The sequence below is a fragment of the Ovis canadensis genome, chromosome 14 (assembly GCF_042477335.2).
Source record: "Ovis canadensis isolate MfBH-ARS-UI-01 breed Bighorn chromosome 14, ARS-UI_OviCan_v2, whole genome shotgun sequence".
In the NCBI taxonomy this organism is placed as follows: Eukaryota; Metazoa; Chordata; class Mammalia; order Artiodactyla; family Bovidae; genus Ovis; species Ovis canadensis.
The window spans coordinates 60,939,308-60,964,417 of NC_091258.1; the positions used below are offsets into that span (position 1 = coordinate 60,939,308).

The following is a 25,110-nucleotide window of genomic DNA, read 5'->3' on the forward strand; positions in this document are numbered from 1 at the left end:
TTCACTCACTCAAATGTCATGGCAGTTGTACAGTGAAGGCACTATAATCCTTCTCATTGTAATGATGAAACAGGCACAGTCAGGGTAGGGGATTTGCCCAGAGCACCCTCAGTGGGTGACAGGGCAAGGTGTCAGCTCATGCCCCGGCCACCCCTCGGCCGCCTCGGGTTCCTCTGACTCAGCTCAGGCTGTATGTACATCAGACCCATCCATGAGTTATGACCTCAGTTTCATGCCAGCGTTTTATTGTATTTTTTTTTTTTTTCCATGAAGACAGAACATATAGAATGATTTTTTTTTTAATGTTCCAGACTTTGCTTTTTTTTGTTTGTTCTTTTGTTTTGATTTTGGGATTTTTTGGCCATGCTCTGTGGCTTGCAGGATCTTAGTTCTCTGACCAGGGGTCAAACCCAGGCCTGTGAAAGCACAGAATCCTAACCACTGGACCAGCAGGGAATTCCCCCAGAATTGGTTGTGCACACTGAGAGGCGTGGAGATGCTAGGTCAGGGTGTAACATTTTTCTGTGGTTCCTGTTCAGTAGGTTTGAAACCGACTTGGTGCCTTTACTGGATTATGCCTACTTCCACACACTTCCCACCCCCAATACCCATAAAAACTAGTCTCTGAGCCACCCCGGGCTGGAAAAGGTCCTTGGAGCTCAGGGACACAGGTGTGGAATTCTCCCCTTGACAGAGATTTACTCAGCACCACCACCAGCCAGCCCTGCACTGGGCACTGAGGAAACTGCAGTAAATACAGCAGAGATGCTCATGCCTGGGGAAGGCAGACAGTACATAGATGGCCTAGCGAATTACGCACTGTGGCGTATGCTGACAAGGTGGAACAGAAAGCAAGGAAGAGATAAGTGTGGGCGTGGTGAGATGTTTAGACCAGATAGTCAAGGGCGGTGTCCCTCAGGACATTTGAGTAAAGGGCCTAAAGAAGATGAGAGAAGGAGCCATGGCGACATGCGGAAGAATGTTCCAGGTGAAGGGAACAACCTGCGCAAGAGTCCTGAGGCAGGAAGTGCCTGGTACAGTCACCTAGTGGTCGTGAAACCTTAGACGACTCCTCTCAGAGCTTCCATTCCCTCCGTAGGATCCCTGTCTCTCAGGACTGTGGCGTAGGCTTGGTGAGGTTGCCCATAACGTGGGCACTGCTAGGCTTGGCACTTGGGGAGGGCCCACAGTTAGCCTTTGGCGGGGGTCTCAGTTTCCCATCCCTTTGTCACATTCCAACCAGCCCTGTTAGTTCTGGCCCAGCGTGAGATTCACAGCCACAGATGGGCGTTTCTCTGACCTCACACATGTGCAGGCCACATGGGTATTCAGTCCTGGGCCCAGCCCCTCACAGAGCTGCCTGTTGGACACTCAAGCCTGAGGACCTTGTCATCAGGAGGAAGGGGCAGAGGCCAGCAAGCGTTCCATTGCTCCTTCCAAAGGCCCTTCCTGGGACTTCCCTGGCGGTCCAGTGGCGAAGACTCCACACTCCCAATGCAGGGAGCCTGGGTTTGATCCCTGGTCAGGGAACTAGATCCCACATGCCACAACTAAGAGCCAACACAGCCAAATAAATATATATTTTAATTTAAAAAAAAAAACAAGCAAAGGCCCTTCCTGCCGTGGCAGCAGAGGAGTCACATAACCCAAAAGTAGAAAGGACAATAGTCATAGGAGTGGTTAACACTTTTAGCGCATATTCCTGATGTGTGCTGGGCCAAGTGTTTTATATTCATTGACCTTTCACAGCCTCTCAGTAGTCCCTGGATGTGGGTTCCATGGTCCCCATTCCACAGATGAAGATTCTCGAGGCCTAGGCAGATAATCACTTGTCAGGGTCCACAGTGGCAGAGCCAGGACAGGAACCCAGACTGCCTGCATCTCCAGCCCATGCTCTTAACCTCTAGCCACTCACTCTAGGGCTGAGTTTGAATCCTGGCCCTGTGACCAGACAGCCTGGGGTTCGGTTGAGCTCTGCCACTTACCAGCCTTGTGGCCTTAGGCAGATGGCTTTGCCCCTGGACGCCTCCATTTCTTCATCCATAAGATAGACCTGTACTGTCTGCGTGCTGTCTCCAGGAAAAGCGGGAAGGCTCCCCTGGAGTGGCACACGTGAGCTGGGAGCACACGGCTGCTGGGCAGCGAGTGTCTCTGAGCGGAAGGGGCTGTGATGACGCTGAGGTTTTGGCTGTCGCTCTTTGCCGAGAGGTCAGAGGGCCGTGCTGGGGAGTGAAGGTCAAGCTCATGGACAGAGTTCTGTCCTTCTCCTTCACACACTTGTGTCTTGGGGGCCAGAGCGAGGGGCCCAGGCTGTTTTCCAAGCCAGCTGGCTGGCCCGCCCCAGATGGCCGCCCCCAGCCACCAGGGAGAGAGAGTGGGCCCACGTCTCCCAGCAGATGGGACCGGAGCGTTGGCAGCGCCAAGCTTCCCGCCAGGGCGGGAACAGACTGGAGCTGGGCTTCGGTACTGCACACCAGAACGTCAGCCTCACCCGCCCTGAGCCTAGAAAGGACAAGCTCCAGGTCCAGGCCAGGGCAGCCCTGCCCTGAGCCCCTGGCTGGCAGGACATGGGGACTGCCAGCAGCCAGGGGCTCCCTGGCCCAGTGGGTTCCCTTTGGCTCCCAAACATGAGCTTTTGACAGCCTTAGTTTTGTTAGGGTTAGAGGTTTGGATTCTTTTTCGTTCTTTATTGAAAAAAGTAACTGTCGCTCATTAAGAATTTAAAGAGAATTTAAATGTATACACAGTAAAAAAGGAAGAATCTTGTATTAAGTGCAGAAAACAAGGGTAGTAGTGAAGCTCATTTGGGACCTCACTTGTGTTCAGGGGGTACCTCTGTTGGTGTGATGTTATCTCCAGAACATACTTTAAGTGAGGGGAAAAAACAAACTGTAGCTTCCTAATAAGGTTAAATTTTCTTTACATTTTTAACAACACATATGGCTTTGTGTAAATACATTTGTGTACTGTGACAACAGCTAACGTATTGAGTGCTCACTTTGTGTAGATAGATGGTAATAAGCACTGTATAAATTTTTCTTATTGAATTTATTTTTTTGACTGTTCCGGGTCTTCACTGGGGTTTTCAGGCTTTCTCTGGTTGTGGTGCACGGGCTCCTCATTGTGATGGCTTCTCTTGTTGCGGTTCCTGGGCTCTAGAGCACAGGCTCAGTAGTTGTGGCACACGGGCTTAGTTGGTCTGAGGCATGTGGGAGCCTCTGGGATCAGAGACTGAACCCCCGTCTCCTGCATCAGCAGGCGAATTCTTTACCTCTGAGCCACCAGGGAAGCCCTTTGTATTGAATCTTTACAACCCTTTTTGGCAGGCGCTGTTATTCCCCATTTTATCAGTAAAAGGCACAGAGAAATTCAGCAGCTTGCCAGAGTCACACAGCTGGAAGAGGGGGAGAGCCAAGATTTGAACCAAGGCAGACCGATTCCCAAGGGACCTCCCGGAAAGAACTCCAGGAGAGTGGACCAGCACGGAGGAAGGCATGGGTGCTTCTGAGTTGGAGGCTGGTAGAGAACAGCCTGCACGGGTGGGAACCTCCTTGCTGACATGGCCCTGAGGCCCTTTAACAGCCCAGTGAGATGATGCCAGGTGTCATGAAGGGTGTTGCAGGCCGAGTGATGAGTGTAGATTTTATTGGGAGAGAGATGGACTGCTGTCAGCGCCTTCTGCACAGAGGAGAGACATGATCTGACTCAAGCGGCTATGGGAAGAATGGATTGGAGTCAGGTGGAGACCAGGGAGACCAGGAGAAGGCTGCTGTCAGTCCAGGTAGGACAGGACCAGGTGGAGGGCGGAGGTGGCTGCACGTTGCAGCTGCCAGTGCCCTACTTATCATCCCTAGCAGAGAAGTACAATCTGGGAGCTTTTCAACTGGTGGCTTTTGGTCAAGTCTCAGAGCCAAAAATGTGACGGTAGGCCACCTGTCTCCAGTGCGGACGAAAACGAGGACTTCTGGGCCACACTGTCTCTTGTCTCCAGCAGAGGGCGCTGTGGGACAGTGTCTGTAGGATTCAAAGGCACTGATCCTGTGGGTCCATGAGTGGAAATTCACAATCCCAGGGCCACCCAGATTGACAGAGCAAAGCATCCATATCATGGCTTTTTCATGATCTATTTCAAGACTGTCCTGCCTATGATAAGAGAGTTGTTTGTTTATAACTGGGAACTCCCAACCATGAGATCATCTCCTTTCCACGCATGCCTCTTGCCCAGGTCCTGTTTGGCAAGGGCAGGCTGTGTGTTTAGAGGCAATGTTGTGACATGTTCTTTTTGCTGTCTCTCGGCGTCTGTTGACTGAGGGTGAGCGTGTTTTTCCAGTAATGCTGAGCCGCCTCAGTCTCTTAAACTGCAGCCCCACGTGTGTTTCCGGGGCCACAGCAGTCCCCTCGGGGGAGGATTCTTTCCCTGTCCTGCTGTAGACCAGGGAGTCATCTCACAATGGCACCAGAGCTGCAGTGCCGCGCCCAGGACATGGCGAGCCCGGCGGCCAGCAGCGCTCTGTGGGTGGGAGCCTGAGCTAGAGTCAGTGAGGACGTGCAGCAGGGGCTCTCAGACAGGGCTGCCATGTGTAAATGGGCACAGCCACTGGGAAAACTGCTTGGCAGTTCCATAAAAGTGGAAATTAACATGCCTGGTGACTCAGCAGTTCCTCTCCTAGGTATAAACCCAGATGCAAATGTGTTCATGTGCTCTGAGAGGTGCTTCTGTGACTGTTCCTAACAACACTCTTCGCAGTTGTCAAACACTGGAAGAAGCTTCCACGCTTATCAGCAGTAGGATGGGTTAAATCCATCGTGGTAGAGACGGCAGCCTCTTGCAGCAACCTGGTCCCTTCTCATAGCTGTGGCATTGTGAGAAAGAGGCCAGATAGAAATGAATATAAACACATGAAGCTCAGAAGTGGGCAGAAATAAATCATGGTGCGAAGAATTAGGATAGGATCGCTCTTGTTCTTGTTTAGTCACTGCGTGGTCCCTGACTCTGCAGCCCCATGCATGCACTGTAGCCTGCCAGACTCCTCTGTCCATGCGATTCTCTAGGCAAGAATGCTGGGGTGGGTTGCCGTTTCCTTCTCCAGGGGATCTTCCTGACCCAGGGCTCGAACCCGCGTCTGGCACACTGGCAGGTGAAGTCTTTCCCACTGAGCCACTAGGGAAGCCTAGGGTTGCTTTTAGGGAGGTGAAAAGGGACACAGAAGAGTTTTTTGGAGACTGGTAATGTGTTTCTTCATCTGGGTGGTGATGACCTAGATATTCACTCTGTGCTAATTCCTCAAGCTGTGCTTACATGTGTGGAGTACTCTTCTGGAGTGCATTATATTTCAGAGGGAAAAAATTACTCAAAGAGAAAAATCGTGAGCTCTGGAGACGTCACACCTAGGGTGGAATCCTGGTTCAGCCTCTTAGCTGTGGTGACCTTGGATAAGGCACCTAGCGTCTTAGAGCTTCAGTTTTCTTATCAGTAAAAGGGAGATAGTAACATTCCCCTCCCCCAACAGACCAACACATATACTAGTAGTTACAACTACTATCATGCCTGAGTACAGTGCAGTTGAACTGTGCTTTCGTAAATGTGACTTGTTATTGATAGATCTGTTAGAAGTTACTTTGTCTGCAAAGTCACAGAAAAGATGACTATAGCTAAAACAAATACGGGTTATTTTAATTATCTAACAGGAAATCTGGAGGTAGGAAGTGGCAGGGACTGAATTCTATGTGATTTTGTTGTTGTCTCATTCCTAATGATCCCAGGGTGGCTGTCGCAGCTTCAGACATCTTATCCTCATACCAGCGTCCTTAGAAAAAAATGAGCAGGTGGAAAGGGGCTTTTTAAACCAGGGAAGAAAATCTTTACCAGGAAAGATAATCTGCCACAGATGTCTTCCCCAAGCTGAATTTCCTTCTCATTTCAAGGCCTGGATCTAGTCATGTGGCCACCTGTAGGAGAAACTTGGAAAGCAGCCTCTGGGGAAGGAGAACGCGATGGCCATGATTGGCTTGACTAAAGGTTTTGTTTTGTTAAGCAATTTAGACAGTGTGTATTTCATAATTTACTGTTACATTCCATCAGGATATTTGTTATGACAGTCCAGATAAAACATGTATCTTTGGAAAAAAGCTTCAAATGCTTAGTTTCATAACACGTAAATATAATGCACATAACAAAGATATAGCAGGAAACTGCCACCTACCCACCAGGGAAAAGACCCTGGTGCTGGGAAAGGCTGAGGGCAGGAGAAAGGGGCGACAGAGGATGAGATGGTTAGATGGCAACATGGACTCAGTGGACATGAGTTGGAGCAAACTCCAGGAGATGGTGAAAGACAGGGGAGCCTGGGCGTGCTGCAGTCCGTGGGGTCACAGAGACAGACACGACTGAGTGGCTGAACAACAGCATCAACCCAGAAACTGCCGTATTCATCATTTCTGGAACACCTCTGTATTGGCCACGATGCTTTCAGCTCTAAGAAAACTTAAGTTTGTAAAGTGCCAGATAGTAACTGTCTTAGGTTCTATGGGGCATATGGTCTTCTTCAGACTATTGAACTCTGCTAATGTAGTGTGCAGGCAGCCACAGGTAAAACAAGTGTTTTTTTATTAGTATTCTAATAAAACTTGACTTTATGGACACTTAAGTTTGAATATCATATACTTTTCACATCACATGATGTTAATTTTTCAACCATTTAGAAATGTAAAACATGGCAGGCAGTGGGCCAGATCCAAATCACTTGTGGAAAAATGAACAACCCGACCAAAGCAAGGCGCTGCAGCAGTGAAGTGAGGGGTGAATGCTGGTAGCCAACCTTTTATTTATTCATTTTGCAGCACAGTTCAAAAAATAAAAATTATAATGATGATAGTATCTAACATGGAGCTCTTCCTGTGTCTCAAACACTTATTCTAAGGACTTCAAAAATATTAACTCATGTACACCTCAAAGCAATCCTAACATATTGTTATTATCACTTCTTTTTTATAGAAAAGGGAACTGAGGCACGGAGAGGTTGAGTGCATGCCTCGTGCTAGAATCTGAGCCTGGGCAGTTGGAGTCCTGAGTCCACGCTCTTAACCTCTGTGTCATGTTGCTTCTACTAGAAAGATAAAGATAGTGAAGACCATGTAGGATTCTCATATAATTCAGCTGCAGTATAAATTGCAACCTGCTCGGCAACCTGCCCAATATCAGTTCAGCTCTGCAACCTGCTAAAACAACACTAACATATTTCTTTCTGTAGTATTGTGTTTTCAGCTTTTTAAAAAATTATTGTTTAGTTGCTAAGTCATACCTGAGTCTTTTGTGATCCCATGGATTGTAGCCCACCAGGCTCCTCTCTGTCCATGGGATTTCCCAGGCAAGAATACTGGAGTTGGTTGCCATTTCCTTTTCCACTAAGTAAAGGTTTTAAAATCTGACTGCACATCAGAATTTCCTGAGAAGTATTAAAAGAGAATAGGTATGTAACTACACAGATATGTAAGTGTGTGTATACTACATACATACATACAAGCCTGGGCCCCGCCACCAACCAGCTGAATCAGAGCCATTGGTGGTGATTTTGACAGGAAACCAGTGCTACAGTTCAAGACCCACAACGGTACTGGTGTCTGGGGCAGGCAGGTGTTTTACCTGAGTGTGTGGTAATAGACTTCCCTGGTGGCTCAGACGGTAAAGAATCCGCCTGCGATGCAGGAGACTCGGGTTCGATCCCTGGGTCAGGAAGATCCCCTGGAGAAGGGAATGACTACCAACTCCAGTTTTCTTGCCTGGAGAATTCCACAGACCGAGGAACCTGGTGGTCTACAGTCCATGGTGTCTCAAAGAGTTGGACGTGAGTGAGCAACGAAATGCACATTAAGTAATACATGTACATGTATTACTGTGATAACGACAGTGAAAGTGTCTGTTAGCGTGCCGACGTTGTAGTCCCTATTTTATTCACTGTACCTTTTATTACCTGACACAATCCACCTCCCCACCTGCGTATCAGCTCCAGGAAGACAGGGGTCTTTGTTTTTTCACCACGCTAAAGAGGGCGCTGGGACAATATTTATTGAACAAACAAAGGCTGTTCCATCCACTGTCCCAACACTCCCTGGGAGCTGAGGTGGAGCGATAGGAAGTCACTTGGTCAAGATCTCACAGCCAAGGGGCAGCAAGTTCAAGTTCTTTCAGACCCAGTGCTTTCCAGCCCCAGAGTCCAAGCTTCTGACCATCACACATGTTGCTGTGAGAACAGAACAGCCTCGTGGGCCCTCTCTCCTTCCTTCCCGTGTCCTGAGAGCCTCGTCTCCCCCCCTTCTCCCTGGAGCAGCTCACCACCTTGCGGGGCTCCATCCTGGAGGATGCCACACCCACCGCCATGAAGCACGGGACTGGGCGGGGCCTGCCCCTTCGGGACGCCCTGGAGTACGTCATCCCTGAGCTCAACATCCACTGCCTGCGCCTGGCTCTCAACACTCCCAAGGTGACGGAGCAGCTGCTGAAGCTCGACGAGCAAGGGGTAAGCCGGGGCCCGGGATGGGTGGGGGTGCAGGGGCAGCAGCCTGCAGCCCCACTGCCCAACTCTCTTCCATCTCACTTTTTCTTTTCCTCCAAAGAACAGAAATCCACTCAGGCTAGTTCCAGTTAGAGGAGGAACCTTCTATCAAGTTCTAGGGCTGCCAGGAGCCGGCATGTGACTGCTGGGGCTCCCAAGGGAGATAGTCTAGGACTGAGGCAGCCACCGGGTCCCCATGTGTGTCAGTGTTTCCACTCCCTCACTGCATACTGCCTCCCGCAGCTCCCAAAGGTGCTCTTAGGATGAGAGCCTTGTACCGGCCCCGGCTAGCTGACCCTCAGTCCCAGAAGAGCCTCTCCCGGCCCCACGCTTAGGTCACGTGACTGCCCGTGGTCCAGTGACCAGGGCATCAGGGACACGTAAAGCAAACATGGCTACCAGGGCTCACCCCCCAAGAAGTAACGTCGACCCCACTGAGCCCTCCAGAATGGCCTTTTGCAGAACCCTAGCCAGTTCCAGCCCACCTACTGTATGAAGCCGGCCAGGGTGGCCGTCTTTCCCTCGAGAGAGCGCCACCCTCCACCCTTGTGTAGAAAGCCTGGGCGTGGTGGTGGCGCCCCTTGCAGTGCCCCTCTGGAAACTCGGAGAGGGAGAGGGACGGCCTGGACATGCCCCCACACCTCTTTTCTTCTCTGGCTGCAGCACTGAACCCCCACGTAACCCCAGCAGCCAGGGAGAGCCCCCTCTGTCCCACGCCCTCCTCCGTCTCTGCCTGGCCTGCCTCCCTGACGCCACTCTCGCCTCTGCAGCTCTGCCGGAAGCACAAAGTGGGCATCCTCTACTGCAAGGCCGGCCAGAGCTCGGAGGAGGAGATGTACAACAACGAGGAGGCCGGCCCAGCCTTCGAAGAGTTCCTCTCCCTCATCGGGGAGAAGGTCTGCCTGAAGGGCTTCACCAAGTACGCCGCCCAGCTGGACGTCAAGAGTAAGTGGCCGCAGTGGGTGGCCTGGCGGGGGGAGCCCTAACCAGCCCACTTATCCCATGGGCCTACGGTCCAAAGGCCCGGTGATACCCTGGGGAGGACACAGGGCAGCGGGCATTCGAGGACTTGGCTGATGACAGTGTGGGTGGTGCAGGCACTCTGGATAAGAGTGTTGCATATTCTATTAAAGCCTGAAGATTGTCCTGCTGTGTGTCTCAGCACCTGCACTCCCAGACACATGCTATGAGATCCCGAGCACGTGCATGCCCGGGTGGGTCCTGAAGGGGTCACAGCCACAGACACCTGCATGGTGCCCACAGTGCCCGAGGACCCCAGGGAACACAGTGCTCCTGGCCAGTCAGCCAGATCGCAGCCAGCTGGAGGTCACCTGGCCCTGGTGCTGGCCAGCCATGGCTTCAGTGACTTCACCTGTCACAGCTTATCCCCAGGGATGTGAGCCCCCAGGAACAGACATTCCTTGGTCTGTTCTATTGCTGCTTCCCTCGCACCTGCAAGTAAGTAAAGCTGGGGTCCTAAGGGGCCAAGGCATAGGCCTCCGGGGTGAGTGTGGCACCCTGGAGTGAGTCGCAGTGCGGCCTGGGGGTTCCCTGAGACATGGAGCGGAAACCAGCTCCTGGTGTCCTGCCTGGACAGGAAGGAGCGACTCAAGGTGATAGAAGAAAATGTGGGGAACCTGACCTTGTACCGGGCACAGGCCTGGACAACAGTGTGACCTGAGAGGGGTGAGTTGGAATAAAATAGACAAAGAAGGAACAAGAAGTGTGTTCCAAGAAAAAGAAAGGTCCCAAGGCTTCAGGGAATAAATGGGAAGGACGAACTGAGGGAGGCCAGCAGGGGCCTTACATGTAGGACCTTTACTGCTAAAGATTAGTGATTTGGGTCTCTTTCCTATGAGAATTTTGAAACTCATAAGAGGCATCATTGAATAGTATTAAGAAAACATTCTGGAAACTTCCCTCATGGTTCACTGGCTCTGACTCCACACTTCCAGTGCAAGGGCCCCGGGTTCAATCCCTGATTGGGGAACTAAGATCCCACATGCCAGGTGGCCCAGAAAACAACAAAAAAGAACAGTACATGGCATGTCCAAAAATTTTTGAAAAAAAGAAAACACTCTGGAGTCAGATAGTCTGAGTTCCAGTTCAAGCCCCACCACTCACTGCAGTGTGTAAGCCCTGGGGTGAGTCACTCCATCCGTGTGCCTCAGTTTCCCCCTTGGAGTCCACAGTCAGGTGGGTTTCTCCCCGGTCATAACACCCTGCCGTTAGAGAAGAAAGTGTCTTCATACTCGGGATTATCAGTTCTTCTTCATAGTTTGGCAATCTGTATATGCATCTCTAAGTAATAGAATCCATTTTGCTTGTTTGGGGATATTAAGTGAATGGAATTATACAGTTTGTGCTCCTTTGTGTCTGGCATCTTTCGTTCCACATGGCATTTATAGGATTTGCCCATGTGGTGGCCGTGACTCATTCATTTTCATGGCTGTGTATTTTTCCACAGTATGAATTGTTTATCCCTGGGACTGACATATTGAGACTAGTTGTACCCGTATCCTGGGGTACTCGTGTATGACTTCTCTAGGCTGTGATCCTAGGAGATAAAGCGCTTGGGTCATCAGTGAAGCCTGTCTTCAGGTTCAGTAACTATTACTAAAGTTTTCCGAAATGATTGTACCAATTTACACACCTCACCAGCCGCATATAGGGTTCTGGTTGCTCCACACCCTCACCAGCCCTTGGCACTGTCAGACTTTGAAAGGTTTACCAGTCTGGTGGGTGCTTAATATAAGATTTCCTTTTTATCCAAATTTACTGAAATTTTATTGTTGTTGCTGTTGTTGTTATTGTAGCTGTGTGACATGTGGGATCTTAGTTCCCCAACCAAGGATCAAACCCACATGCCTTGCATTGGAAGGACAGAGTCTTAAATTACCGGACCACCAGGCACATCTCTAAATTTACTGAGCTTTAAAGGGTGAAGTTAAATGAAAACATCAACTTAAAAACTAACACAGATGGCGTGTGGGACATGGCAGGAGCCCAGAGGTTTTGGAGACGTGGTGCTTAACTGGTGTTTCTGTTTCAGCCGACTCCACGGGAACCCACTCCCTCTACACAACGTACCAGGACTACGAGATCATGTTCCACGTCTCCACCCTGCTCCCGTACACCCCCAACAACAGGCAGCAGGTCAGTGGGGCCCAGGGTGGGGGCTCCAAGTGACTTCTGGTTGATGCACAGCTGAACCCAAGGCAGCTTCCCTCCCTACAACCTTTGGCTGGCTGCTGGCCCGGCACCGGCTCTCCTCAGGCAGCAAGGTGGAGGCCTTCAGCCCTGGAGACCCTCTCTACCACGGTCTCATCACCTGGGGCTTGGAGACTAGATCAGGTGTCATTCAGTGTCACTTTTTTGTTCTGGCTCTTCCTTGGCCACCCTGCTACCCCAGCTTCTCTCAAGGGTCTCTTGAATCATCAGGGGTCCTCTGGGGAAGACCCAAGTGAATCAGTCAACATTATTTTGACTGCAAGTGACAGAATACAAATCGAATGAGTAAAAGCGAAAAATGAGATTTACCGAGTTATATAATTCCCAAGTATAATTCCAATACTTTGGCCACCTGATACAAAGAGCTAACTCATTGAAAAGACCCTGATTTGGGAAAGACTGAGGGCAGGAGGAGAAGGGGGTGACAGAGGGTGAGATGGTTGGATGGCATCACTGACTCAGTGGACATGAATTTGAGCAAGCTCCGGGAGATGGTGAAGGACAGGGAAGCCTGGGCATGCTGCAGTCCATGGGGTCGCAAAGAGTCAGACATGACTGAGCAACTGAACAACAGTTGTCAAGTACTGGGAGAGGGCTGGCTTTAGGTGTGGCTGGATCCAGGGGCTCAGACAGTGTCAGGAGTTCTTCCCATTTCTCACCTCTGCTTTTATTCTTAGTGGTTATATTCACGGACCTTCCCAAGGAGTGGCAGCCCTCACCTTACATCCCACCAGCTTAGCTCCCTCAGGAGAAAGAGAGCTCTGCCTTGCAAGTGTCCCAGAAATGTTTCCGGGCTGAATCTCATTGCACCACCCACTTGCCAGGCCCAGGGCAGGGATAGAATAGACTGGCCAAACCTGAAGCATGTGCCCACCCCTGAGAGGGCCAGTGGGAGGTGCTTTCCCAAAGGGGATGGACACGGCTGCCTGGAGGAGGAGGAGGTGCTAGGTGGGCACAACAGCTGCTTCGTGCCACCAGGGCCTCCTCTCCTGGACACACCATGCATGTCCAGGAGCTGTTTCTCATGAACAGAAACCCTACAGGCTTTTGATGGCTTAGGAAGTGTGTATTTTTTCCTATTGGTACAGGGTTTCCCAGGTGACTCAGTGGTAAAAAAATATACCTGCCAATGCAGGAGACCTGGGTTCGATTCCTGGGTCAGGAAAATGGTCTGGAGTAAGAAGCAGCAGCCCACTCCAGGATTCTTGTCTGAAGAAGCCCATGGACAGGGGAGTTGGGCAGGCTACAGTCCATGGGGTCACACAGTCGGACACAGCTGAGCACACACACCACACCACCACAGGTGGCACTGTGCATTCTGCTGACCATTTTTATGGTCAGACGTCAGTGATTTTTAGAAAGTTCACCTAGTAGCCGCTGTAAGAGCATTGCTCTCATTGAGCATGAGTTGGCGTTCTTGGTCTGCCACTTCCTCACTATGTCATCTCACCTCCCTGGGCCTCGGGTCCCTGCTCTGAAGTGGGCAGAACAATAGCACCCATATCTCAGGGTCATGGGGACAGGACCCTGCGCTTGTGTGTGAAACCAGAGCTCGTGGCAGGGCCCAGCACAGGAGGTACACGAGAAGCAGCTGAGCGTACTCCTGGAGGCGTGGTGGGGAAAGCTTGGGGTGTGGGAGTCAAGCAGAAATGGGTTCAAATCACAGCTCCTCCCTCCATGACTCTGGACTGAGGGCAAGACGTTAACCCCCGTGAACCTAACTTTTCTCATCAACAAAAGGAGGTCAGATGAATTAATCCCTCACAGGACTTGTTGTAAAAATAAAATGAGGTTACAGCTTTCATATGTAGGTGTAAGACGCCTGGTTCAGGGCTGGTCACAATAAATGGGTACTTAAGCAGTTTAGTTTAATCCTGTGTAAAACACACAGAGAGCCAACGGTTCAGCAGTGTGTATTGTGCCACTTAAGTGTGACCAGATTTCACACTCCCGGCCACCTCACATAGAGTTGCATGCAACCCCCTCCTCATTGGCAGGAATTCCTAACAGTTACATGAAGGCTAAACTTCTATACCTAAGAACAATGTGGGGCTTCCCTGGACATCCAGTGATTAAGACTCTGCACTTCCACTGCAGGGGCGCAGGTCCGATCCCTGGCTGGGAAACTAAATTCCACATGCCCACTGGGTGTGGCCAAAAAAAAAAGAACAATGTAATTTTAGCAAGGAAGTAAAATGCGAAGAGTACATCATCGCCTTTGAAGATGACAGTTTTTCTCAGAGGCCATGACAGGCAGCAGGGAAATGACGGGGTTCTTGTGGGCTGGTCTGAGGCTATCACCCCAGCCTTCTCAACTCAGGTAGCCAGAGATGGGCCCTGCTAGCGGTCTCAAGGCTGCCTCTGCCAGAGTCCATGAATGTGACCTTGAGCAAGTCAAAAGCTGCCAGACCGTGCTGCCCTCCAGCTGACGTTTCTTGAGCACCTGCTGTGTGCCAGGCCCTGCTCTAGGCCCTGAGGATAAAGCACCTGGCAGTGAACAAAGCAGACAAAATCCTTGTTCTCCAGGAGTTGCCACGTTAGTGGGGAAAGACAGAAACAAAAGGAAGAGCGGCAGCCGCTTGTTAAGATGAGTGTGGACGAGTAACACACTGTCACTTGAGTAACAGGGGCAGAAAAGCAGAGGGGGTGACATAATGGGTAAGACAGTCAAGGCCCTGTGGGAGGGTGACATTTCAGCCCAGACCTGAAGGAGGGCAGGCAGGAGCAAGCCGCGTGGGGATCTGGGAGAAGTTCCAGGCCTCAGGATGGTCCGCGGGAGCCTCAGGAAAGGAAAGGTTTCTGATTCATTCAAGGAACAGCAGGAGGCTGGCGTGGCTGGGGCAAAGGGGGAGCATGGCAGGAGCCAGCAGAGAGGTGATGGGCCAGGTCATGAACCTGGAGCCTACCCTGACGTTTTCCTCTCCCCCGCCACTGTCTCCCCACCACCAGCTGCTGAGGAAGAGGCACATAGGCAACGACATCGTGACCATCATCTTCCAGGAGCCCGGGGCGCTGCCGTTCACCCCCAAGAACATCCGCTCCCACTTTCAGCATGTCTTCATCATTGTCCGGGCCCACAACCCCTGCACTGATAACGTCTGCTACAGGTACACGCCCCGCCCCTCCCCCTGCATGCGCAGGAAGTCAGGAAAGCTGGCTTCCAGCAGCCGGGGAGCATGGGGGTGGGGGGAGAGAGGGCACGGCTGGCCCAGGCAGGCAGCCGCCCACGTTTCTTGTCCGTGCTTCAGTAGGGGAGCTCTACTCACTCATACCCACACGTCCTGAGAGAGTGGTTCTTAACCAGAAAGGGCCATGTCATCCCAGTTTCGACAAAGAAACCATCAGGAATTTGTTTTTGCCTGGAGTCTTTTGGCTGCAAGTGACAGAAAACCCATCTCAAAAAGGCAGTCACAGGGCTTCCCTGGCAGTCCCGTGGTTAAGACTGTGCTCTTCCAGTGCAGAGGACACAAGTTTGATCCCTGGTCAGGGAACTAGGATTTCATATGCCTCATGGTGCACGAAAAAAGAACATAAATAAATAAATGAAGAGGCGGTCTTACATGCTGGCTATCATAAATGACACATTCAGGCCCACCTGGAGGTGTTCCAGTTCCCTGTACATCATTTCATTTGCTGGCAGCTCCATGCTTAGCATCTTGCCAGCTGCAGACCCAGCAGAAAGAGAGCCTACTTTTCCCAGGAAAAGAAGCCCCAGAACTGAGGCTCATTGATCCACGTGAGGTCACGTGCCCATCCCAGAGCAAGACTAGCAGCTGTGCTGGGCATGGGGCGTGTGGCTGAGAGGCACCAGAGTGTGGCCCAAAGGAAGACTGGAAGATGCAAGGATGGAGGCAGGTAGACAGGGGCGGCCCCCTCGGGAGACAGAGCTGAGGGTTCTTAATTTGAAGATCAATAAGTGACACAAGGGACTTCCCCGGTGGTCGTGGCTGAGGTTCCACGTTCCCAGTGCTGGGGGCCTGGGTTCAATCCCTGGTCAGGGAACTAGGTCACTCATACCACAACAAAGACCCAGTGCAGGCAAATAAATAAATAAATGTATTGAATAATACTGTGTTACAAGCTTCAGTCCCGTTCAGCGTCCTCCCCAAGCGCCAGTCTCGTCAGAAGACATGGCCGGCCCCCACAGGACAAATGGAAAGTGCTCTGGGTGTGGAGTGAGGAGAGTGCGGTGGTTCTTGAAAACCATCCTATCAATAACCTGGGCCCGGGCCAAGGTCTACATTGGTCCCTGGTCAGCATCGCAGACACTGGGGCCTGGGCTTGGGAGCGTTCAGTTCAGTCGCATCCAACTCTTTGCGACCCTGTGAACCGCAGCACGCCAGGCCTCCCTGTCCATCACCAACTCCCGGAATCCACCCAAACCCATGTCCATCGAGTCGGTGATGCCATCCAGCCATCTCATCCTCTGTCATCCCCTTCTCCTCCTGCCCTCAATCTTTCCCAGCATCAGGGTCTTTTCAGATGAGTCAGCTCTTCGCATCAGGTGGTCAAAGTATTGGAGTTTCAGCTTCAACATCAGTCCTTCCAGTGAACACCCAGAACTAATCTCCTTTAGGATGGACTGGTTGTATCTCCTTGCAGTCCAAGGGACTCTCAAGCATCTTCTCCAACACCACAGTTCAAAAGCATCAATTCTTCGGCGCTCAGCCTTCTTTATAGTCCAACCCATACATCCATACATGACCACTGGAAAACCATAGCCTTGACTAGACGGACCTTTGTTGGCAAAGTAATGTTAGTTTACATTTAAAGGGGAAAAAAAAGTTTGAAATTAGATACAAAAGGTAATTTTTTAAGTTGAAGATCAAAATTCACCCTTCATCTCTTAAGTCCTCATTATCCCATTGCCCTCGCAGAGGCAGCTGCTGTTAGTGATTTCCTGATAACCTAGGCCCATACAGGCAAATGTATGGAAGTATTCCTTTTCACCTTTTTAATTAATACAGGTGGTATCATATCCCACACAATGTTTGTTCTGCATCCTGTATTTTTTCACTCAGCAGAATTTGAGAACTTTGCACACCAGTCTGTAAAGTGTTTTTCCCTTCATGACGGCGTATTATTCCATTACATAGATGCCTAAGAATCTCCCCTTATGCCTTGGCGACAGGTATTGGGGTTGTTTCCTGTCACCTGTTACTACATTCCACCTTGCAGCGCTGTTATTAACACATTCCCTCCACGTAGTTTTGTGAGGGAGGGGCGGTTGTTTGTTTTTGGCCATGCTATGCTGCCTGTGAGATCTTTGTTCCCTGGCTAAGGATTGAACCCAGGCCCTCGGCAGGGAAAGCACTGAGTCTTAACCAGTGGACCACCCAGGAGTTCTCCATAACCTAGTTTAGACTCTCATGGCACACAGCTGGGATAGGTAAGGTCCTCAGCATGGAGTTACTGGGCCAAACAGTATGTTCATAGGTGCCCTGGGTGGACTCAATGGAATTGCCAAGAACCTACCAGTTTCTTCTCATTTGACTCATTTGAAAAGACCCTGATGCTGGGAAGGATTGAAGGTGGAAGGAGAAGGGGACAACAGAGGATGAGATGGCTGGATGGCATCACCAACTCAATGGACATGAGTTTGAGTAAACTCTGGGAGTTGGTGAAGGGAGGCTTGGCGTGCTGCGGTCCATGGGGTCACAGAGTCAGACACGACTGAGCGACTGAACTAAGCTGACCAGTTTCTTCTCTGGGCCAGATACGTGAGAGGAGGCAGGGGGATTCCAAAATGCAGGAAGGTTGTGGACCATCAGGCTGGATGTGTTGCCGCTGGGAGCCAGCACACCAGGTGGAAGGCCTGCGGCCCCTTCCCCCACCCCTGCTTGTTCCCAGGACAGAGCTGCAGCTCAGAGGGCTTGTGCCTTCAGCCTCCCTGCAGGCCTGAGGTTACAAAGATAGAGTTCTTGAACATGCGCAGACATGCGTGTGCACACACCCTTATAGCGCATCAGAGGCAGGAGGCTGCTGGGTGAGCCCTTTTCCCCTTTCTCCTAACCGTGGGCTCCCCTCTCCTACCTGGCTTATCACAGGAGCCTGCGGCCGACCTCCGCGCTTTCCGGGCCAGCCTTCATGTGGTTTCCAGAGGGTTTCTTTTTGTTCTGACGCACCAAGGTTTCTTGTTTTTTTTTTTTGCAATTCAGAATATTTTCATTATGCAACATTTCAAACGTTCTGAAAAGTACAGAGAATAACAGACACCCATGTGCCCACCACCAGATCTCACAGATGTTAACATTTTGCCGTCTTTGCTTCAGCTCTCGCTTTTAATTTTGAAGAAAGAAAATGTTAGAGATGCAACCAAACTGCCCCCTCCCACAACCCCTTTTCTCCCCTCCTGCACACACAGCTCTTCTCTGGACAGACCTTTCCCATCCCCTCTTCTCCCCATGACCCCTAGACACATTTCTGTCATAGAACTTGTCACACTGTAAGAACTAAGTTGTTGTTGTGTTGTTTTTTTTTTTAAGATTTATTTGCTTTATTTTTTGGCTGTGATGGACCTTTGTTACTGCACACAAGCTTTCTCTAACTGGTGAGCGGGAGCCGCGCCCTGGCTGCAGTGCACGGGCTTCTCGTTGTTGTGGCTTCTCTTGTTGCAGAACATGGGCTCTGAGGGCGTGGGCTTCAGTAGCTGCAGCTTTCGGGCTCTAGAACACCAGCTCAGCAGTTGTGGCACACAGGCTTAGTTGCTCCAGGGCAACTAAGAGATCTTCCCAGGGAGATCTTCCCAGAGCACGGGGCCTGGCCCTCCTGGGTCTGCAGGAGCTCCCTCCACCGTCTCTGCACCCGCTCTGGCCCCTTCCTTCCCTTTCTTCATGGGGCAGCCACGGTGATCCCTGCAGATGGTCCACCTGGCACCTGTGTTCATCAGGGACCCACAGAAAGCAGGTGCCCCCCACTCAGGGTTTTTTGGTTTTGTTTTAATTTATTTGGCTGTGTCTGGGCTTAGGTGCAGCACACAGGATCTTTGTTATAGTGCGTGAACTCTCTAGTTGTGGCGCATGGGCTCAGTAGTGACATGCTTAGTTGCGGTTGTGGGATCTTAGTTCCCTGACCAGGGATCAGACTTGTGTCCCCTGCATTGCAAGGTGGATTCTTAAGCAGTGGACCACAAGGGAAGTCCCCCACGCAGGGTTTTAACTGAGGGATTAATGAACAGGCTGATAGGTGTGGGTAGGGCTTCCCTGGTGGCCCAGATGATAAAGAATCTGCCTGCAATGCAGGGGTTCCATCCCTGGGTCAGGAAGAGCCCCTGGAGGAGGGCATGGCAACTCACTCCATTCTCACCTGGAGAATCCCATGCACAGAAGAGTCTATGACAGGCTACCCTCAGTGGGGTCACAAAGAGTCTGACAAGACTGAGCAGGTTTCACTAATAGGTGTGGGTAGGTTAAAGGAACCAGTATAGGAAAGTGAGGCACCCAGGAGCCAGCAATAGCAAAGAGCCATTACCCACCATGAGGGATGAGGTCAGAGGGCACGGGAGACATTTCTGGAAACCAGGGTGAAGTGTGGCTCTGGGAGAGGGGCCACCCCTCAGAAGCTATGGCTGTTGAGCAAAGGACCAAGGACTATAGCCACTGTCCTAGCTCGACAGGCAGGCAGTGAAGAGAAATAAAGACTCCACCCTCTCTCCCCTCCCATGTATCCTGGCCAGGGGAACCGGTGAAGCTGACACAGCCTGTGGAAACCCACCTTCCAGGGCACTGGATGGGGCAGAAGATGGCAGAGACTGGGTCTGGGGGTGCAGACGGTGAAAAGCTGGTCCAGATGGTTAAATGGGTGCTTGTTTTCACAATCGGGATGCAGAATGCTTGCTCACTGTCAAGGCCGTGCCTGGCCTGGTCCCTGCTGACCTCACCAGCCTTCCGCCGTTTACTCTCTGTGCTGTGGCGCCCCAGCCGCATCTCACCTTGCGCGTGCTCTTTCCTGTTGGGTCTTATACCTCCCATGCCCATGCCCATTGCCTGCAGCACCCTCTCCTCTGCTCTTCCTTTGGCTCCTACTCAGCCTCAGATCCCGGCTTAATCTCTCTTCCTCATAGCGCCACACCCAGAACACTAACTCCCCAGGGTCCAAGGAGAGGGCCATCCTGGAAATGCTGATCAGACACATGCCCTGGTCAAGTTGGGTGGAGGTTCAGGAGTCAGAACTTAAACAAGCCTTACACTGTGGTTAGGTTTCATGAAATAGGTTTTAATCAAGAATCTCATTACTTTAAAAATTGTCTTACAGTATGTAGTCTCTCCCCAATACCATGATCACAAGCTGACATTTTTATAGAAGGTGAATGCAGTACTTTTTAAGAAAAAACCTTCTCTTTAGTATCTCATTCTGTTTTTTAATTGTCATTGTGTAAATAGCATAATTCACTCATGGTATCCCTGGAGGCTTTTTTTTTCTTTAATTGGCTACATGTAGCAGCATGTGAAATCTTAGTTCCCCAACCATGGATTGAACCCATGCAGTGGAAGCTCAGAGTCCTAACCCCTGGACTGCCAGGGAAGTCCCTGGAGCCCCTTTAAATTAAATGTCTTCCCCTGCTCCCTGGGTGCTCACTCTGGCAGGTGCGATAGCCTTTCTGCCTGCTCTTTGAAGTCATCGAAGATCACTCAGTGGCCCTGTAGCCACTGAGTCTCGAGCTGGTCATTGCAGCATCGTAACTGAGATTCATCAGATCTGAACCTGACTTAGCAGCCAGTCTCCTGCCTCCCAGCTCAAGGCTGCCTCCACCTGGGAACCTCGGTGGATGGGGAGCCTGCGTCCCTCTCCTCTGTGTCTCCGCCTTGCACTTCCCCTCCCCCAGGCTCACTGCCAGTTTCTGACCTGTCCAGGGAAGGAGCACAAGAGGAAACAGGAAGCGGGAAATTACCACTGGAGCTGTGGTGACAGCTGCTGCAGGGACTTGCGAGTGCCTTTCTTTCTACCAGCTGAATAATTCTGGACTGTGGGCTCTTCCGGGGCTCCCGACCCTCCTTCCAGAGCTCCCAGGCAGGAGCAGCCCCCAGTCTCCTTCCAAACTTAAGGTTGTCACCGAGGAGGCCACTATTCGGGGAGGGAATGGAGATGACAGGCCCACTTTTTCCACGGATTTTCCTCACAATAAGATTCTCCCTCTCTAGTTAGCATAATGGAAGAGGAAGTTCAGGAATTTAGGGGAGAAGGTTTTAGATCATTTCTTTTATACCTTCTCATTCAGTTGCTGTATGACTTGTGTCCTAATGGCAGCTCAGTTAAAATCAAAGTAGGGGACTTCCCTGGCGGTGCTGTGGTTAAGACTTTGCCTTCCAGTGCAAAGGATACAGGTTCGACCCCCTGGTTGGGGAGCTAAGATCTCACATGCTTCACAGCCGAAAGACCAAGACATAAAACAGAAGCAATACTGTAACAAAAATAATAAAGATTTTTTTAATGGTTCACATCAAAAAAATCTTTAAAAAAAACAACAAAAAACCAAAGTAGGAAGGGTCCCATCCTAACTTCCCCTTGTAGGGAATTTTCGAAATAACCTTTGTAGAGATGATTTACAAAGCATGTTTGTGTTACGCAAGTGTCTGAAAGAAGTAAATCACAGAATGTTCCATATCAGTCCGATTTGCCTATAGTAACACTGCTTAATGAACCTCCCCAAAAGTCCAAGGCTCACAAACATTATGATTTCTTCTTGGCTTACTCATCTGCAGGTTGGCTGAGGCCTGGCTGCCCTTGGCTGCATGTCTGCTCCAGGCACCCTCATTCTCCCTGACCAGTAGACCCCAGAGCATGTTCACTTCATGGAGAGGGCGGGTACATAGGAGGCAAGCCTGGCGCACGTGCCCATTTGTGCCTTTGCTCGAATGCCATTAGCCAAATCAAATCTCATGACCAAGCTTAGGATGAACAGGGCGGGGATGTACCTGTCCATAAAGGTAGAGAGAAAGGGATGAATCTTTGCAAAACTATAATTCACCACAAGCCTGTATGTATGTAAAACAAGAATAACTGAAGTTGAACAGTGCTAGGAAAATTACCGTTTAAATATCAGTGGATGTTCTAACATCTGCTGCATAGGAAGTAAAAACGCATATGTGTACCCTAAGACTTTCTCCAGTTTCCAGTCTAGTCAGCTGGCAACTTACTAATTAGATGTAGACTTCCTTTCTTAGAAAGGAAACTCCTCTTTCTGAGTGTGTATTTTCTTTCTAAAGGGACTCTCAAGTGCCTTTCTTTCCGCCATCTAAAAAATTTCTCCCTCCTCAGTATGGCAGTGACCCGATCCAAAGATGCTCCTCCTTTCGGCCCCCCGATCCCCAGCGGAACCACATTCCGAAAATCTGACGTCTTCAGAGACTTCTTGCTGGCCAAGGTGATTAATGCTGAGAACGCTGCGCACAAGTCTGACAAGTTCCACACCATGGCCACCAGGACCCGCCAGGAGTACCTCAAGGACCTGGCAGAAAACTGTGTCTCCAACACACCCATTGACTCCACCGGCAAGTTCAACCTCATCTCCCTGACCTCCAAGAAGAAGGAGAAGACAAAAGCCCGGGCAGGCGCTGAGCAGCACAGCGCCGGGGCCATCGCCTGGAGGGTGGCAGCGGAGGACTATGCGCAGGGGGTAGAGATAGACTGCATTTTGGGAATTTCCAACGAGTTTGTGGTGCTCCTAGACCTACGCACTAAGCAAGTGGTGTTCAACTGCTACTGCGGGGATGTCATCGGCTGGACCCCAGACTCCTCGACAATCAAAATCTTCTACGGGCGAGGGGACCACATCTTCCTCAAGGCCTCTGAGGGTTCTGTGGAGGACATAAGAGAAATTGTCCAGAGACTGAAGGTAAGGGAAAGAGCCCCTCAAGGTGCAGCAGTTCTGTGGTCTGGCAGAGGCCTTAGGAACCACTGAAGTACCTCCCTGAGCCCCGACAATTGGCCCAGGACACTCGTCAGCCCCAAGAGAATCAGAATTGTCACTTTAAACACTGGGGGTCTAGTGGGTTCTGCAGCCTGGGTTCTCCCTGGGGAAGGCTTGGGCCAAAGATCTGAGGCTCTCCATGTCATCACCTTGAGAGGACAAAAGGCTTATTTACTCACTCTAGATGTTTAAACTCATGTTAAAAATGTAAGGATACTTTCCAGAATTAAAATATTGGATTGGCCAAAAAGTTCTTGTGGGTTTTTCTGTACCTTCTTACAAAACACCAGATGAACTTTTTGGCCACCTCAACAGAATGAAAGACTTCCGGACCTTTAAAATAGAGGGGCGGAAGCAGGATATTGGGGGTGGGGTGTAAACAAGCATAAGAAAACAAAATTATGTGGCAGGAATAATTCCACATAGGTAATCTCAATAAATGTAAGTGATTTAACATTCTCTGTTAAAGAACAGAGACTCACAGTCTAGATTTAAAAAATCTTACCCTAACCTCTTGGCAGCTCAGGCTCAGGCAGCTGCCAAACCAAAGGTAGCAGATTGGTCTCAAGTGAGATGACAGTTTAGTTGGTAATGGTCGTTGGAAGCATTGGGCTAAGACGTACTAAGGCTACCTCAGAGCCCCGGGTGAAGGAAAGCTGTGGTCAGTGATTGGCTCTCAGTGGGTTTAGCAGAATGTCAGCCATGAAATAGAGAAGGCAGTATATCATGGGAGTTAACGACACAAGTTCTCAAGTCAGAAGGCTTGGCTTCAAGTCCCAGCACTGCCACTTACCATCCTACCATCCACTTACCACTTATCATCCTACATCATGTAGAAATTTTAAGGACTGGATGAGTTATGTTGCCCAGGCAAGCTGGCCTGACTTAGGAGGCTGTGGTCTCCAGAGGCCAGTATCACAGCCAGCCTTCTTCACCCTTCTAGGCTTTTGCACTCGTTCCTTGAGTTCAAGTGGGATTGGTAAAGACCAGCTTTCCGCTTCCCTAACTCCAAACTTCATGCCCCGCCTTAAACTACAGCAACAGCTAGTGTATAGATTTCCCATTAGGATGTGAGGTCCGTGAACAAGGGCCTCTGTTTTGCTCACTTGCTTATCTCATTTGTGTAGATCAGGGCTGGCACATAGTAGGTGTTTATTAAATGCTGATTGGTCGATTAGCTGAATAAGATGATTGACCCCTGATTGTGTGCTCATGACCGATGATCTCACAGCCCTCCACCCGCCCTGTGGAGTGTAGGCACTGTTTTTATTCCCATTGGACCCATGAGGAGCATGCGGTTCAGAGAAGTCACACAGCCAGTAGGTGGCAGACTGGGATCTGAATCCAGATTTTTCTGACTCCAAAACCTATTTGTGCCCAAACTTGAGACTAATGACTAACTGCCTACTCAACCTGTGAAACTCAACATGTCTAAGAGCAAGCTCCTGATTTCGTTCCCCCTGCCTCGCGGGGTTCTCCTGTCTCATCAGAGAACAAGCCCATCACGTGAGTGGAATCGTAAGCCTCCGCACCAGCCTCACTCCTCTGTCTCTCATTCCGACGTCCAGTCTGTCGGCTCCACCCCCGGAGGCAGACTCTGCTACTCCTGCCCTTTCTGCAGCCCCTCTTGGCCTGTCCAGTAGCCTGCTTGCTGGTCTCCTTTGCCTCCTTGCTTGCATCCCTGGGGTCTGTTCTCAGGAAGGTTGTCAGAGGGATCTTGATCATGTCCCTGCTCTGCTCAAACCCCTCAGCTCACTCCAGGTATAAGCCCGGTTCCTTATGGTGGCCTGTGAGGCCCTACATAGCCTGGCTGTCTGTCACTCTTGCCTCCTTATTACTCTCTCTGCTCCAAGAACACAGACTTCTATGTCCAGAGTGGGCTCGTCGGGCAGTCAGCCTCAGGGCCTTTGCACTACCTGTGCCCTCTCGCTGGAACACGTTCTTCATCCCCACAAGCCTCCCTCCCTTTCTACATGCATTTATTCAAAGGTCACCTATCGGTGAGGCCGTGTTATCCAAAATTGTAAAAACCCCCTCCACAGCCTGGCCTTGAGCTTGTTCCACCCACTTTCCCGGCTTTGTCACAGTAGCACCTACCACCATTTGATGTGTATTTTTACATATTTGCTGCGTCCTCAGCACCTGGGCCAGTGTCTGGTGTGCAGCAGACACTCAGTGACCGTGGACTGAATGCACGCATACGTGCTGTCTGTAGTGATAGCAAAAGTGGCCATTCGCAGGGGGCCAACTGTCTGACTCCTTACAGCCTTGTGCAACCTTGCATTTCTTCTTCCCAAAACCCAGTGAGGGAGATACTATTATTAACTCAATTCACGGGACACAAGGACGATGACTTCAAAGGGAAGAAGTGTTTTGACTCCCAAAGCAGAGGCCATGGTCTGGGATGAAGCCAGTCAT

At 50.6% G+C, this 25,110-nt stretch overlaps 1 protein-coding gene across 2 annotated transcripts in view; it reads left to right on the plus strand.

Moving 5' to 3' along the window:
* The window catches only part of SIPA1L3 (signal induced proliferation associated 1 like 3), a 253,130-nt gene that overhangs the window by 155,805 nt on the left and 72,215 nt on the right, over nt 1-25,110 (plus strand). For both annotated transcript variants that reach the window (XM_069550352.1, XM_069550353.1), the window contains exons 5-9: nt 8,328-8,516; nt 9,323-9,497; nt 11,605-11,708; nt 14,733-14,890; nt 22,041-22,617. In XM_069550352.1, coding sequence (XP_069406453.1) covers nt 8,328-8,516; nt 9,323-9,497; nt 11,605-11,708; nt 14,733-14,890; nt 22,041-22,617 — 1,203 coding nt within the window. The remainder of the gene's footprint in view (nt 1-8,327; nt 8,517-9,322; nt 9,498-11,604; nt 11,709-14,732; nt 14,891-22,040; nt 22,618-25,110) is intronic.